This window comes from Eptatretus burgeri, chromosome 12, assembly GCF_056783735.1.
Source record: "Eptatretus burgeri isolate ZD-2024b chromosome 12, Ebu_testis_v1, whole genome shotgun sequence".
NCBI lineage: Eukaryota > Metazoa > Chordata > Myxini > Myxiniformes > Myxinidae > Eptatretus > Eptatretus burgeri.
The window spans coordinates 10631390-10648305 of NC_140972.1; the positions used below are offsets into that span (position 1 = coordinate 10631390).

Genomic DNA, 16916 nt, shown 5'->3' on the forward strand with positions numbered 1-16916 from the left:
GTTTAAAACGAATTACACAATTTAACGACATGATCCTCCGGACGACGGCTAAAATGTGCACGAATCATAACCGGTTTATTTATTTCCTGTGGAAGAAAATCGATTCCGAAGGGTAATTCGAAATTCTCGTGAGAGTTCAGTTTTTTTTTAATCATCTTTGATGACAGAATAATTCTGCGATAATTAATCATTTTTAGTTCCGCGAAAAAAATGACTCAAGAGATGCCATGTATCGTACAAATACCTTGAGGGCAACACTTTCGCTACCGACGGTGCTTTTTACAGTAACATTCCGCCCTTAGAGCGCTTCATGAAGTGAAAACTCGTAAGGGTGGTTCGGTGGTATTTCCCAGCACGATGTTGCAACATTTGTGGTTTGGTTTTTAGTCCTAATCTCCATCATTGGAACCGGTAAATATGAACTGGATATTTCCTTGGTCCCGCAGCGGTTCCTCGGACGTGACTCCGCTACAGCTTCAGCGTGGTCGGCAGTTGGAGTCGATGCGCCGTGTGTTACCAATGTAAGTAAACTTACCAATGTAAGTAGGACAAGGTTCTCTCTCTGGACCAGTGTGTGTCTGATCTGGGTTGCTCGGTTGGTGTCTGAGATCTCTACCGAACGTCTTGTAACGAAGCCTCGGAATAGGTGGAAACGTTCACCTCACGGCACGGCTTGGTTGATTAACTTTACACAAAAGTAAAGTACAGGAAGTGGATATGAACATCGTCTCCAGTGAACACTGCAATCCAGTCAGGACAGAGAATATCACATACATATTTTAACCTCCCCCTCTTCAACCCCCCCCCCTTTCCACTTCATCCCCCCCCCTTCCACTTCATCTCCCCTCAATTTCCCCTTCCCCTCCCTTTACCCTTCCCCATCCTCTTCCCCTTCCCCTTACCCTCCATTTCCTCCTAACCTTCCCCTTACCCTCCATTTCCTCTTCCCCTGCCCCTTCCCCTCCCCTCCCTTTACCCTTCCCCTCCCTTTACCCTTCCCCCTCCCTTTACCCTTCCCCTCCCTTTACCCTTCCCCTCCCTTTACCCTTCCTCTTCCCTTTACCCTTCCTCTTCCCTTTACCCTTCCTCTTCCCTTTACCCTTCCTCTTCCTATTCCTCTCTCTTTCCCTTTCCTCTTCCCCTCCCTTTACCCTTCCTCTTCCTTTTCCCCTCTCTTTCCCCTTCCCCTCTCTTTCCCCCTCCCCTTCCTCTTCCCCCCCTTTACCCTTCCTCTTCCCCTTTCCCTCTCTTTCCCCCTCCCTTTCCTCTTCCCCTCCCTTTACCCTTCCTCTTCCTCTTCCCCTCCCTTTACCCTTCCACTTCCCCTCCCTTTTCCCTTCCTTTTCCCCCTCCACCCCTCCCTTTAACCCCCCCCCACCCCTGCTTCTCCTTACCTCTCTTCAACCCTTCCTTCTCCTCATCCTTTAACCCCCTCCTCATCCTCTCCTCCCTTTGCCATCCCCTCACTTCCCCCTCCCCCACCTCCCTTTTTTTTGTACACATAGTCGAGGCTCGTGGAAGAGTTGTTACATTGAACGGATCATGACGTAACGGACAAAAACATAGAGATCGAGATATAAATATAGATATATAGAGATAAAATTAATATAGATATTGTTGCGAATTCGTGCCCGCTGGCGTGCGATCGGCCACGTGACTCGAATCGCGGCACGTCGCCCACCGGACGGACAATTCTGTAGTGACCCTCTCAGACTAACGCCGGAGCTAGTCACGGGTGGTCCTTTCGGCCTCACCACGATCGTGCCAATCGGCCACCTGCGTGGGATAGGGTTGTTCGCCAAACTCGACCTACCTAAGTACCCACGCAGATGGTAAACCGGGCGATCGCACCTCGCCGCAGGTCGACTCTGGACACGGGCTGCTTAAGCGGTCCGTTCCGTACTATCAGGATAACCGAGCGGTGTTATCGTCGGCCTCGACGGTTCCGATTACTTATCGGGCATATTAAGCCCACTACGAACCCCTTACGTGAAGCAAGATGGAGATTCAAACGAAGGAAAGGACGCAGCGAAACTGGGAACAATCAGACAAGCACATTTAATACGGAAGCACGGAAGGCATGTATATTACAGTCACAGGGATACAATAAAAGCAATACACGTATTTACAATCACCGTAAAGAAACACAAGCAAGGAACGATGCAGAGCTACAACCGAATATGATTTACTACACAGAACACTTATACAACTTTACTTCACCAGACTGGTGCCACACACACACACATTACACAGAACCCAAAAGAAATGGAAGTCGCGACTTCCCTGAGCGTGTCGAGTCCCTCTCCGACGTCCGTCGACGTGGTCCCGCCTGGCCGCGATTCAGTGCCCGAGCGTGGTAGGCGAGTCCTCTCCTGCATGCCTCGCGCCTGCACGTGTTGGCCACTCGACGCCACGGACCGAGTGTTCGGCCCTATCCCAGCGCGGATAGGGGGGGGGGGAACGTGGATGCCCGAAGTCGGGAGAGGGGAATGGCAGACGCTCCTTCCCACCAGCGGGGTCTTGCAACTGCCCCACAAAAGACCAGGCCAGTGGCCACCAGGACGAGCGATCCGGAAGACGAAAGTGAGAGCAACCACGAAACAAGAATATCCACCGAGCAAGAGCATCCACAAAAATGCTTCGCCCGTCTCCAACTTTTATATCCCGGAGCTCCACCCTGTTGCTCCGCCCCGTTCTTTGCTCCACCCCCCTTCGAGAAAGGTCTCGAAGAGGGGCGTTCCTCCTCCCTCGCCGCGTCACACCGCGCATCCACCAATCGGGCGCCAGCTGCCCTCCCCTCGCTTCTCTCCCCTCACACCAAGCGCCGAGAAGAATGGTGCGAAAAGCCCACCGAGCGTCCTCGTTGGTTATTATTTGAAATAAAAAATAGAGAAAGAAAAACGACTGACTCAAAGCGTCGCAGCCCGAATGAATCACATTTATTCCCTCTAAACAACGGGTTTGGGGCTAACTACACATGTACTTAAGAGATATCTCACCTACGGGACCTGAATGGTGGTTTGCAAATTTCCACAGCCGTAACAATATATAGATATCGATATAGAGATATAGGTATAAATCGATATAGAGATGGATATACAGTCATCCCCCGTTTATTGCGGGGGTTACGTTCCAAACCCCCCCGCGACAAGTGAAAATCCGCGATGAATGGATGCCTCCCCAAAAAATCGACTCATCTGGTCTGGTTGGCTTGGCAATGATCGGGTTCGAGGTGCCAGAGATCGACTCGTCTGGTCTGGTCAGCTTGGCATTGATCGGGTTCGAGGTGCCGGAGATCGAGTTGTCTGGTCTGGTCTGGTCGGTTTGGCTGTGCTCGTCCAACGGCGGCAAACCTTTTTCTTCCCGAAGCATATATCAAGCACCTTAACCTTCTACTGGAGCGTCAGGACCTTCCTCTGGCGCTTCGGTTCCTTGCCAGAAGCCTAAGAAGGTGCAGGGCGTTTGGCGGCATCGTAGGGCTTGGAGAAAAAAAACGTAGAAAATATTCGAAGTTCACAAGCGAAACTTTGTCTCGTGCGTTGTGTGACTCATTGAGCACCACGCATTATAATTTATTGCTTAAATAATTTATATTTTATATATTATTAACGCGATATACCGGGGGAATCCGCAGAAAAATTTAGTTAGGTTCCAAGGGAAAACCCGCGATGAACCCAGGGGCGCGATAGGTGAACCGCGATATAGCGGGGGATTACTGTATAGATATAGATATAGATATAGATATACTAGCAGGGATACCCGTGCTCCGCACAGGAATCCCGTGGATGACGGCGGGTCTGAAGGAGTATATGTCACAGTTAATTGTAAAATTGTAGAGGCTGCCACCATTATTTTTTTTTTCATCACCACTATAATATTATATTTTCCCCGCCATGTTTTATATATATATGCAGAAGACTCGAGTTCAAAAATGTTAATATTTATTGCCGCATCAGATAAAAAACCATAATGCCTCAACAATGTGAGGCTGGTTTCATGTCATCATCAGGGGGGGGAAGAGGAAGGGGAAGGGGAAAGAGAGGGGAAGGCGTCGAGTGGCCAACACGTGCAGGCGCGAGGCACGCAGGAGAGGACTCGCCTACCACGCTCGGGCACTGAATCGCGGCCAGGCGGGATCATTTGCGACTTAATTTATACGACGGGCATAACCCAGCCTGGCCCAGCGTATTTGATTTATTTACGTCTGTTATCCTGATAAAAAGATTTGTTATATTATGTATACGAAGTTACAACGTACCTACGCCCATAACCATTCTATAAAATATCTACATAGCCCATAACCATTTGATTATAAATTATAAAATGATGACGTCATATTTCGGAAACTGGAAGTCGGAAGTACAATTCTTTTACATCGGGACACTCCCGGGTACATGTTCTGTCAGCATGTGAAGTTTGGTGAGGATCAGTCCAGTACTTTTCGCGTGCATAGGTCACAGAGAAACACACACACAGACATAGACAGACACACTTTCAACTTTATTTATATAGATATAGATATATAGGTATAAATCGATATATAGATATATATATATATATATATATATATATATATATATATATATATATATATATATATATATATATATATATATATATATATATATATATATATATATATATATATATATAGATGGGGGATACTAACAGCACAGTTGAAGGCCAAGATCAAGGGAGACTTGGACAAACAATGTGTATGGAGAGGAAGGGGGGGGGGGGACAGAAGAGGATACAGAGGATGGTCAAGATGGATAGAGAAGGAAACTCCAAGGAGGGAAAACTGGATATTTGGAAGCAGGAGGGATTTTTTTTGGGTGGGGGGGGGGGAGTTAACAAGGTTAAAGAAAATAATGGTTTTGGATGGAGACGACCTGAGATGATGGTGAATAGCTGTCGTTAAGACCTGGAGGGAAGAATGAGATTGAACAGAATGTGGAAGTTGGTTCCACAGGTGGGCGAAAAGAAGTCCTTTCCTGTAACTCCTTCCCCCTCCCCTTCCTTGCCTCCTTCCCCCCCTTGCTTCCCCTCCTCCTGTCTTCCCTTCCCACTCCATTCCCCCTCCCCCCCACACTATCACCCCCTTTCTCTTCTTCTTTCCTTTCCTCCCACCCCACACGCATTCCTCTTTCCTTGGGATTACTCCTGAATTGTTAACACTCTAACTAGCATTGTGGGACACATTAAGTACATTCCTGGTGTTGGCTTAAGAGTTAGGGTGGAGGGCTTGGGATCCTCGGGTCCCGAGTTCAAATTCTGCCTTCATTGAATTAATACCAGGTGGGGTTGACTCAGCCTGTCATCCTTCTGAGGTCGGGAAAATGAGTACCAGCTTTCTGGGATGATTGAGCCATTCGAGTATCCTGTGTCGGAGTGGCGACCCGTCCAGGATTGTGCCCAATAGCCCAGGAGACTGCTTCAGCAGCACTGATGCTCTGGACAGAGTGTGGTCCCAATGGATGGATGGAAGGATGGATGAAGTACATTTGCCTTTTTACCTCCTCCACTGAAAGTGAAGGAGATTATGTTTTCACCCCTTTCTGTTTGTTTGTTTGTGTACAGGATATCTCAAAAAATTGTGGACGGATTCGGACGAAACTTGGTGGACATGTTGGGTGTGACAAGGAAGAATTGATGAGATTTTGGTGAAGGTCGGAATCTGGATCCGACTACTAGAATTTTTTTAAGTGATTCTTCACCATTGAGAGATTGGGCTAAACTAATATATCGCACGATATCTCAAAAATGTATTGGGCCCAATATGTTCTCGTAGATCAGGCATTACGGGGTGGAGGTGTGCGCTCTACCGAGTTCCCTTCTAGTTAACCTCCGCCATCTTCGAAGATGGATGGAGGTTACTTTTTTCACCCCTTTCTGTTTGTTATCTTGCCAAAACGAAGTTTTTCAAGATATGTTAGTCAGCTTGTATGTATTTTTTTTTTTGTCTGTAATCACGTATAAAAAATTGTGCAGAGCAAGCACAGTTATCATTGGAAATTTTTGTAACTTCGCATATCAGAGGCCTATAGAGGTCCCTTTCAGTGCACAAAATTTTGAAGGTCAAGGTCAAAGGTCAAGGTCACTGTCGCAAATCAGGGGAGTCGACGAAACCCTTATTTTTTGAGTAATTTTGATCGGATCATCTTCAAACTTCATGGGAATATAGTTCATGGTCTGGCGCTCAGCTGATTGATTTTTGGTGGCGATTGGCCTTGACCTTCATGGTTAGCGCCGAAGGTCAAACATATTTGACTCCAAGATCAAATTTTCAAGTTTTAGGAACCATATCGTGTGGAACCTCAAATTGAACACCTCGATGAGTGCTTTCTAGATATGTCAAGCTTGAGACATTATGACGTCATTTGGTGACGTTATGAGGCAAAAGCATATTTTTCATGGTTACTCTGTAGAATGATTCTCATCGGAATCTCTCGTCGGCAGATATTCCTCAAGGAGTCGCTCCTGGTGGATAGCAGCTCTGTTCATCTCAGTGTGACCTTAAAGAAGTAAAGTCACACGTGGTCACCTTTTGGCAAGATACGGGTCATCCTGCGGGTGACATTGGTTCATTTATTTGTTTGTTTGTGAACAGTATTACGGAAAAACTCCTTGACGGATTTCGACGAAACTTGGTGGGGGGGGGGTTAGGTATGGTCCAAGGATCATGCCATTAAATTTTGGACTTGGGCCCCCCCCCCAAAAAAATTGTTGGAGAAAAAAAAATTTTTTTTTTTGCATTTCTACATATTTTAAGTGATTTCCAACCCCCCCCCCCTGCCCAAAAAATGTTGTTTGAGAAAAAAATATTTTTTTGCATTTCTACGTTTTAAGTGATTTCCAACCCCCCCAAAAATTGTTACCCCCCCAAATTTTTTTTTTGCATTTCTACATGTTTTAAGTGATTTCCAACCCCCCAAAAAATTGTTACCCCCCCAATTTTTTTTTTTGCATTTCTACATGTTTTAAGTGATTTCCAACCCCCCAAAAAATTGTTACCGCCCCCCAAAAAAAGAATTTGCATTTCTACATGTTTTAAGTGATTTCCAACCCCCCCAAAAAAATTGTTAGAGAAAAAAAATTTTTTTGAAACTTCTTTCAAGAAAATTTCGATTTCTTTTTTTTTGCATTCCTACATGTTTTAAGTGATTTCCAAACCCCCCCCCCCAAAAAAAAAAATGTTGGAGAAAAGAACTATAACTCTGTCAGCACTGTTGACATCATATTTAATGAATAAGATATAAGGTTCACTTGAGTGACCCAGCAGTATTGGCGGCGGAGGTTTTGCACTCTCCCGAGTGCTCCCCCTCGAGTTCTTTGGTGTTTTGCTTTTACTTGAGGGAGAAAATGGAGGGACATTTTCCACAGCCATTTTGTCCTCATTGGGGCATCATGATCCTGTCTACCCCTTTAGTACCTGCTAAACCTAATCCTCTTATTTGCAGGTCACTGTGTGTTCCCCCTCTCCTCTCATCCTTTCCTGTTCGTTCATTCCATTGCTTGCGTCCACCTGTGGCCCCACTACCCACCTTTAGTTCATTGACTTTTTAGTTTGTTTGTTTGTTTTAACCCTTTGTCACACCTCACTCTTCCATGAGCCTTATTTTGTATCGAAACAAAAACTGAACATCGTCAAATTGTTGTTGTTATTCCGTGTGCAAAGCATTTGTTCACGTTGTCTGTCTGTCTACAGACATCAGTCTATGGTCGAAGAACAACTTAATTTCAATTGAATGTGATACTTTGAACAGAAATTGGAAAACAAACTTGCACTTTTATATATATATATTTTTAACAGGAGCAAGGCTCATGGAAGAGCAAGGTATAACTGACAGTGGGATAAACTTCAAGTGAATGAACGAACAGGAAAGAGGACAGAGAGGAGTGGGGGAAACTGACCCGAGCAAGTAAAATGGTCGATTTGAGGAAAGGTTAATGGGGGTAATAAAGATCATCGGTCAGAATTGGCGATGACAAGATATGGCAGCAGTGCACTGCTTGCTTGAAGTGCTGGAGTGAAGACTGAAACAGAACGGCCTCTCGAAGGTTGTTCGTTGTCCATGAGATCATGATGACTGATGAGCATACGGGAGTATGCATGTAATGATAAAAGAAACATCACTCATTCCAATGGATGACGAACAGCTGGAGACGTTTCTGATGCTATTTTTTTTTTTTCAAAGCATGACTGTGTTCAAAATGTCCTTCACTTATGAAGATGTACCAGAACAATTAAAATAAATTGAGCAAAAAGTATGTTTTCCCTTTTCAAAGGACGTTTTGCTCAATTGCATTGAAATATGCAGAAGAGAAGGATAAAATAGAACTTATTAAATTAATATTGTTATCGATCTGGTCTCGGTGGTAAAATGGGGGATAGATTAGAATAGTTATTTCATCGTTCGTGTTCACGCAAGTGTGATGCGGTTCTCGTCGATGATGAGTGTCGACCACGTGTCCAATCTGTCGAGATCTTGTCAGTCCCATCCAGTGTCTGTGTCTCAACCCCGCCTTTCTCTGCTCCATTCATTGTTGAGGCTTCCCCGACATTTATCTATCCTTGTATGGAGTTAGGGGTGGGTTAAGACGCTTCAGAAACATGGCCATATTTGGACATCTTTTATGCTCAAGGCCATCGGACAGGCTGGTGGGCACTTCCGTAGATCGTTATCTGTCTGTGGTGTTGAGATTTTTTTATTTCAATCGATTTTATATCCTTGAACACTAGAACACAGATCGTCTTCCAAGCAGTTCCAAAAAATCGACGTCAAATTTTCTGCAAGCGCTCTCAGCATTGGGGAATATTGAGATTCAGGCAAAATGGTGGCTCTTCGGTAATATAGATCCTGCTTGGAAACATAAAACAAGAGTTGAAAAGTCTTCCCGTGTCCGTTTTCTCAAGATTGCATTAAGTAAGGTATTCCATCAACTCTCCAGTTGTTCTTGTTATTAGTGATGGGGCGGAGCTTTCGCCCGCGGGACTGTGACAGAATGTGACGGGGTGATCGAGGCGGAGCTCATGTTCTCACCTTACCCTTGTGTGACAGGATTATCGAGAGCAAGCGAGATACGGAATTCCGGATTCCCTGCATCTTCAACGGGTCATCTTGCGAGGTCACTGTGTAAGTTTACGATGGTTCTTTTTACCTCCGCCACTGAAGATTAAGGAGGTTATGTTTTCACCCCTCTCTGTCTGTCTGTGTACAGGATATCTAAAAAAGTTGTGGATGGATCAAGGATAAAATTTGGTTGGCAGGTTGGGTGTGCGACGAGGACAAACTGATTAGATTTTGGTGAAGATCCGGATCTGACTACTGGAATTTTTGAAGTGATTCTTCACCATTGAAAGATAGGGCTAAAAATGATATGTAGCACGATATCTCAAAAAGTTGTGGACGGATTCAGACCAAACTTGGTGGACAGGTTTTTTTTTTTTTCGATGCAATGTTGAGGATTGTATGAGAACGAACACACAGAACGTTTCACAAGGGGCAGGAGAGGGAAGGACAAAACAGTGGGGCACAGAGACAGGAGATCTGTGGAAGGGAGAAGGATGGGGTGGGGAATAGGGGGTATACAAGATGGACAATACAGGGACTTTCAGGAAGGAAAGCAGGTAATTTGAGGGAGGTGGGTTTGGGGTGGATTAACAGGGGTAGAAAAGATTGAGAATTTGGAGGGGGGATGATAAGAGGTGGTGGTGAACAGCTGTTTTGAAGGCCTGGACGGAAGAATGGGAATGAATAGAGTGATGGAGTTTATTCCAAAGGTGGGAAAAAAGAGGAATGAAAGAGTGAATGTGAGCAATGATTCTTGATTTTCGTAGTTTTACCAGAAGGGGACCTTGCTGGTGTACATCAATGGCGTCCGCCTGTGGAAATATGGGGGGAACATATCTCAGACAGAGCAGGGGGGGGGGGGCGAGACTGGAGAGGAGACGGTAGAAAACAGAAACACCACTGACCTGCCTCTGGTGAGAGAGTGAGAAGCTCAAAGACTCAGCCTCATCGCAGGAGATACCAATGATCCGAAATGCCTTGGTTTCCACAGTGTGAAGTTGAGAGGTGAGAGCACCAGCCCGGAGGGGAGAGCAGTACTCCATCAGGCTGCAGACGAAAGCTTTGTATGTGGTCGGGAGCTCAGGTGTGCCTTGGAAGAACTTTACATGACGGAGGATTCCCAGTCGCCGACTGGCTTGGGAGGCCAGCTTGGAAATGTGGCTTTAACAGGAAAGATCATGGCAGATTGTGAGACCCAGAAGCTTTAATGAAAGGACTTCTAGAAGAGGATTGTTGAGAAAGTAGATGGGGGGGAGGGGGTTCCAGAAGGTCCTTTCGGAGAGACATAGTGAGAGTGTAAAGATTTGTGAGGATTGAAAAACATGTTCCATGTGTTGGATCAGCTTGTGGTTTTATCCAGATCTGCAGAGAGTGAAGAAGCTGCTGCTTGCCGGTTTGAGGGATGACAGATGGTACGGCAGAGGGTGGAGTCATCAGCAAAGAGATAAAGATGATTTTCCAGAGTCAGAGAATTGGGTGTGTGACGAGGAAGAATTTATTCAATTTTGGTGAAGATCTGGATCTGATAATTTTTTTAAGTGATTCTTCACCGTTGAGAGATTGTTCTAAACCGATATATAGCATGATATCTCGAAAAGTTGTGCACGGATTCGGACGAAACTTGGAGGACGGCTTGGGTGTGTGGCAACGATGAATTGATTAGATTTTGGTGAAGATCCAAATCCAGATCTGGATACGATAATTATTTGAATTTTAAGTGATTCTTCACTATTGAGAGAGAGAGAGGGCCAAAAACGATACGGTTCACGTGATATTTTAAAAAATGTATTGGGCCCGATATGTTCTCGTGGATCAGGCATGGCGTGTTAGAAGGGTATGTGCTGTACCGAGTGCCCTTCCAGTTAGTTGTTTTTTTCCGCTGTCAGTCCAGCAATGGACTTTGAATAAAGTGGAATCCACAAGAATCCATGAGCTCAAATCCACGATGATTGCTGAAGGAACACCTTGGAAAGGCCTCTGACAACAGTTGGTTTTAAATGAGCGTTCATTCCAGTGGCATACGATTTGAAGTGAGCATAACATAAATAAAAAAATTACATTCCTGGGAAGACTTCTTGGGAGAAGTGGGTGAAGAAATGAAAGAATAAGGAATGAAGAAGTGATCTTGCCAAAAACACAATGTTGACATGTTTGGGGTGGCTTGCATCACTTACTCGGGGATACAAAGGTGAATTGCTTTAAAATGTTTTGTAAAAAAACACTGGCGGAGTCAAATAATAGTTGATTGCAAACGTCGATCTTTGTTAGAGCTGTTGGGCCAAAGGGCACCGTCTGGTGTTGGTTTTCAACTTCACAGCCAAATTCGGCCGATGTCCCCTTTGTTGTGGTGTTCGATCGTCCGTGTTAGCGACGTGCCCATGGGTGGCTTGGCCGTAAAGCCACAGCGTTAGCCAAACAATCCTCCCGGTTGCTTAAGTGCGCAGAACGAGGAGTGACCGTGAGTCTGTGGATCCACCTTGGTTTTTGTCCTTGCATACCTGGATTTCGATGTCTGGTGCATCCACTGCTATCACCACGTCAACGAGGCATTTTCACCATTGCCATAATGACCCTTTCGTTCGTCGATGGACTCGTATTTCTTGGACCCATTTATTTTTGTTTGTTTGGACACGGATAATTATCCTGCAATTCGTTAGACACAGCCGAGCCATTTTGAAACTAGAGAATACTTCGAACACCAATTCAGAAAAAGGTCACTTTTTTATAATCACCGAAGAAGGCACGTAGGAGTTTTCGTTTGATTCAGCTAAACTTCCTTTCATCTGCTTTTCAGGGAACTATGGGATTTTGTCGATGTTGGATTGATCATGCGTGTGTACGAGTCCATTATTTTCTCAACAATTTTCACAATAACCGCACGTGCTGAAGGTCTATTTCCCTCATTCTGTACGTCACTGTACATTTAATAGCTGCTGTGCTGGATGGCTGCTCTTAAGTATTTCTGCATTTGCAGGTCCCTGCCTCCACAGTTCCCTCAAGAACGGCCAACGGTGCGTGTCCGGCCCCCTGCTCGCCACCCGTGGCTTGATGCCGAGGGTCGTGTGACCGGTTGTCCATCGTTGAATGCGGTGAGAATGAACAATTTCCATATTTTCTTGGTATTTTTTGCAGTTTAATTTACACAATTCGTTGACAGTCTCCGGGGTTTTTGATAATTGTCTTGTGGTTTTTTATTTTTTTTTTTTTTTTTTGGCTTTGCCAACGATCAAACGACTCGAGATCGATGTTGTCGACAATGTGGTTTTGAATTCTGGACTGTTTGCTCGCTCCCTCCCCTTTATCTCTTAAACATCCTTAGTTCACCCTCCATGCTGACTTGGGGAAGGCTCTGCAGAACCTTCTGGAAGAATTTCGGCAGCACCCACCCGTTCCTATCGCATGCTATCCTGTATTCACGGCTTCCTCTGGCTTCACCCCGACTCCTGCTTGTTCGCAAGTCCAGAGCCTGATCCCTCTTGAATCGGAGAAGGCTGCAGTGATTGTCCCTTCTCAAGGAAACCGACAAGTTGCGCGGATTGAGGAGGAAATTGAAAGGGAAAGAAAAAAAGAAGAAGTCTCCACACTTGCTGCTGCACTGGAGAGGCAGACGTTTTCAAATGAGAGATTAGCCAGTAAGGCTGGGATGTTTGTTTTCACCTTGAATTTGGTTTGATAACTACATCAGGTTTATCAAATGATTTCCCCCTCCCTCTACCCCAACCCACACCACCCCCCCCTTCTGTTCTTTAGCATGAGTGTGAGGCTGAGAAAAGGTATTTGTTTGCAATAAAGTATGGCAAATGGGGCTGTGGTGGGGGGAGCTTAGTGATGGTTGGAGGGGGGAGCCTGGTAGAAGGAAGGGGGAGCCTGGTGGTAGGATGAAGGGGAGAGGGGCTCCTCGTAGAGAGGGCTTTCCTGGTAGTGGTAGTGGTAGGGGTGGGCAGGAGGGGTTACTTGGTGGTGTACATTCAGAGTTGCACATTGTACCATTGCCATGTTATATATATATTTATATATATATATATATATATATATATTTATATATATATATATATATATATATATATATATATATATATATATATATGTATATATGTCCCCACCCCCCTTCCTAGCTTCCCCTCACTCCTGCCTCCTCTCTCTCTCCTCTCTTCCTCTCTCTCCCTCCCCTCCCTCTTCTCTCAAACCCCCTCCTTAATACTCCCCATCAGCAAAGCGACTAGTTGTGTGTGTGTATATGTATATATATATATATATATATATATATATATATATATATATATATATATATATATATATATATATATATATATATAATAGGATTAAATGTACAGTACTGCATTGAAACTGCACCACTCAGACCCAGTTAGTACTCTGGGGGTAAACAGCACATGATTTTCAGTTTTCTCGCTCTACCTCCACAGACATGGTCCACGTGTCGTGTGTGTATCTCTTCAGGGTAATTTGGTAAAGCAAAATGGTTTGGCTTAAATTTTCAAAGTAAGGGAAGCTTTGATGGTACAAGAGGTATTTGAGCAAGAGAGCTTTTTATGGGTGTTTTTGAATTCGTGATTGGCTTTTTTTTTATTTTTCACAATGCACACAGGTGTTTCCTTAATTGGAAGCCAGGAGTAAGTATTTAACAAATTTGCACGTGAATGTATCTTCCTTATGTTGTGCTTTAGAGAAGAACTTGGACATGCAACCTGTGCTGGAAGCCCATAAGAAGGAGCTTGTGAACAAGGTGGGATGATGAATACCTCATCATACATACATCGATGTTGTTTCGGACAGTTTTGGTTTAATTTATTGTCGTTCTTGCACAACAAATTCCCTTTTACCCTGGTTAACTGTGTCGAGGAAAGCTGCGATGGTGCGCGTTCAGTTATTTTCTGAACGTGTTACCGATCTGAGATCCCGAGGTTGTCTCTCTCTTTATTTGAGTGGTCTTCCTCGCATCATCATCATCCTGTGTCGTGTGCTCCAGTGTGCAGAGCTGGAGAAGTTAAAAGACTCTTGTACGCAAAAAATAGCGAGACAACACACCCTAAATGAGGTGAGGAACGAACGAGGAAGTTGTGACGGGTAAAAACAATTGTACGTGCTTTCCTCGGTGAGGTGCTCGAACCATTTGTTTGAACCCATTGCAGAAAATGTTGTTATTCGATCCACTAAGGAATTCTTATTATTGAGGAACGGGGTAAAATTTGACATTTTAAAAAGTTTTTGAATATTTTTTTTGTGTTTACATTCAGCCAATTACCATTCATGTGTGTTGGTTTAATCATCAAAATACCAGACTTCATTATTGGCCATACATGCTCAATTCTTCCCACCACTCATTTACCCCTCTTCAAATTTTTACTTTTCTATTTACCCCAACTTCGACAATATTTTTTTTCAATTTTTTTTGTTTTGTTTTTTCTACACAAGATCAAAACTCAGGAAAGAATGAGGTGATGGAGGGCAGAAAGGGAATAAATTGACAAAGGGGCAATGTGGCAACAGTTGGACATAAGCGAATGAACAAACAGGAAGAGAAGAGAAGAGAGGAGGGGAGGAAACTTTGTAACCTTCAAGTTAAAGGGATGGGTTGGGTTTAGAGGGTAAAAAATAAATAAAAACTTGTGTGTAGGGGACAGCAGGGTTTGCACATACCTTCAAATCCCCCAAATTATTATTTTTCCTTCAGTTCCATGGGTTGTTGAAAAACCTCGTGTCCCCTTTTTCTCTGTCTTACCGTCCAAATCACTCGGATGTATCCCAATATTTCAGTGTCCTTGACTTGGCATATCACAGACATCCTGACTATTCCTATAAAAATAAATAAATATGGGTAACTTGAGCCAATTTGGTTGGCTCACCCATCAGTGCCCTACTTGTTCGCTCACAACTCATGTTCAAGATGTCCAAGCTTGAGTCCATGTTCCACTGGGATTCTTGTGAATTGCTTATGTCATGGGAACACCTTACGCCATACGGTCTCCATTGACTCGTCCCGGTGGTTGTACTGGAAGCTTTGGCATGTGAAAGTCTCCGCTCCTGTGGGTGGCTCCTTTTTTACTGCAATGGTCCTACCTTCTACATGCACCGCCCCTTTTATAAGGTTCACCTGTCATGAATGGACAGTTAAGGAGATTGATGAGAAGGTGGAATAATGGAGGTTCCAATCCTGCAGCGCCGAATCACTTTTTATATTAACAGGGTGAGGGTTAATTTCAGCCTCCAGTGCAGTGTACTTCCTCTTGGAGTAATGAATGGAATTTTGACTGGAAAATTTGCTTTTTTTTTTCTCCATGACAAAAAATTGCTTTCTTTTATGAATAATTTAACATTTCACGACCTTTTGTTTCAATTAACTTTGTTTTGTTTCAATTCACTTTGTATAGTTTAATTTTCATTCATTTTTATTTCGCTCCATTTTGTACCATTTCGCTCTGTTTCATTTCATTTTGTTGCTTTTTGGTTCAGTTGTTTTTGGCTCCATTCCACTTCATCTTAGCTCCACTCCACTCCTCTCCGTCTTGTCTCGCGTTTCTCTTGTCTTCGACTCGTCCAGCCCCGTCTTCTCTCGGTCCGCTGCGGCTCGTCCAGCCCCGTCTTCTCTCGGTCCGCTGCGGCTCGTCCAGCCCCGTCTTCTCTCGGTCCGCTGCGGCTCGTCCAGCCCCGTCTTCTCTCGGTCCGCTCAGTTCCGTCCAACTCTGTTTTGAAGTTCCGATGAAGGGCACAAACTCTCTCCAATGCTTGCAGCTACGTATGATGAAAGATTAACATTGTGCTTTCACCAGCCAAGCTCAACTTTTCCTTGCTTTGATGGCGGTGTTCGTCTTTTGTCATTTAATCGTCTTTCTGTCGGCCACAGATCCTTTGTCTGGAGACTCTGAGCGCTCGGCTGCAAGTGGCCATTTTGGAATCTGAAGAGAAATCCGAACAACTCGCCGAAGAGTTCTTGGAAGGCAATCTCCCTGCCGAGCAATTTATTTGTCAGTACCTGGACGTGCGAAAGGTAATCCATCACCTTTAAACTATCACACTGTTTTCCTCCCTAATTTTTTATCCATGAATGTAGTACTCCATAAGTGTTGCTTTCATTTTGTACATTTTGTCCGATACCCGATACGTTAAACTTCCGTGAACATCGTGTTTAGAAATGGTTCTTTCAAATAAATCACAAATTGTCTCCACTTTTGGCTTTGCAGCTTTGTTTTGTGGGAAATACAATCCCTTGATTATTTTTATTACCTTTTTGTCATGCGGAGCCACCTGTGAGTTTAAAACATCTTGGTGTCGCAAATTACTTCCTACACCAACATTTTCAATAATTGTGAGCATTACCCAACAGTCAATCTCTCTTTCTTGCAGCTGTGTCACAGTCGGAAAGCTAAGGAGGAACACCTGTCCCGCTTATCAACCGGCTGAAGATTTGAGTTGCGATGGTTACGCTTTGCATTTGATTTTGAACCCTTGGGGACTACAAATAGGCACTTTGAATGTTTGCTTTATAAAATTACTTGGAAGGCAACGTGACATGAAAGATGGATTGTTTTGTAAATAAATGTAAACTAATTTAATATTTCATTTATGAGTTGCTGATTGTCTGAATTGTCAGGAAGGATGCGAACGTGTTTTATGTTGTTCACTTTTTAGCTCTTCCTTGTTGTTGGTATGCTGAAGAGACTTGTGGAGGATCTTTGAGAGAAGGTAAACATTGATTATCAGGTGTTAAGAAATCCAGGCACTGAAAAATGAGGTGAGAGTGAGTGGACAAGATCCCAGGTATGTATGAGAGATGACGTAAACTAGTGGTGAGCTGCCACCTTTATAAGTATGATAGAAAGCTGA

At 44.3% G+C, this 16916-nt stretch overlaps 1 protein-coding gene across 1 annotated transcript; it reads left to right on the forward strand.

The window, feature by feature from the left end:
• The first annotated feature begins 282 nt into the window (after positions 1–282).
• Positions 283–16652, forward strand: VPS37A (VPS37A subunit of ESCRT-I). The gene is made up of 8 exons (XM_085849472.1): positions 283–521; positions 9063–9137; positions 12049–12163; positions 12394–12706; positions 13760–13818; positions 14062–14130; positions 15937–16080; positions 16437–16652. Exons 1-8 carry the CDS (start codon positions 418–420, stop codon positions 16491–16493), a joined length of 936 nt encoding a protein of 311 aa, XP_085705598.1. The 5' UTR covers positions 283–417; the 3' UTR covers positions 16494–16652.
• The last annotated feature ends 264 nt before the right edge of the window (positions 16653–16916 follow it).

Coding starts and splice junctions, on each gene's coding strand:
- VPS37A (XM_085849472.1), top strand. CDS start 418: ATGAACTGGATATTTCCTTGGTCCCGCAGCGGTTCCTCGGACGTGACT. Junction 522..9,062: donor ATGCGCCGTGTGTTACCAAT/GTAAGTAAACTT, acceptor CTTGTGTGACAG/GATTATCGAGAGCAAGCGAG. Junction 12,164..12,393: donor GTTGTCCATCGTTGAATGCG/GTGAGAATGAAC, acceptor AAACATCCTTAG/TTCACCCTCCATGCTGACTT.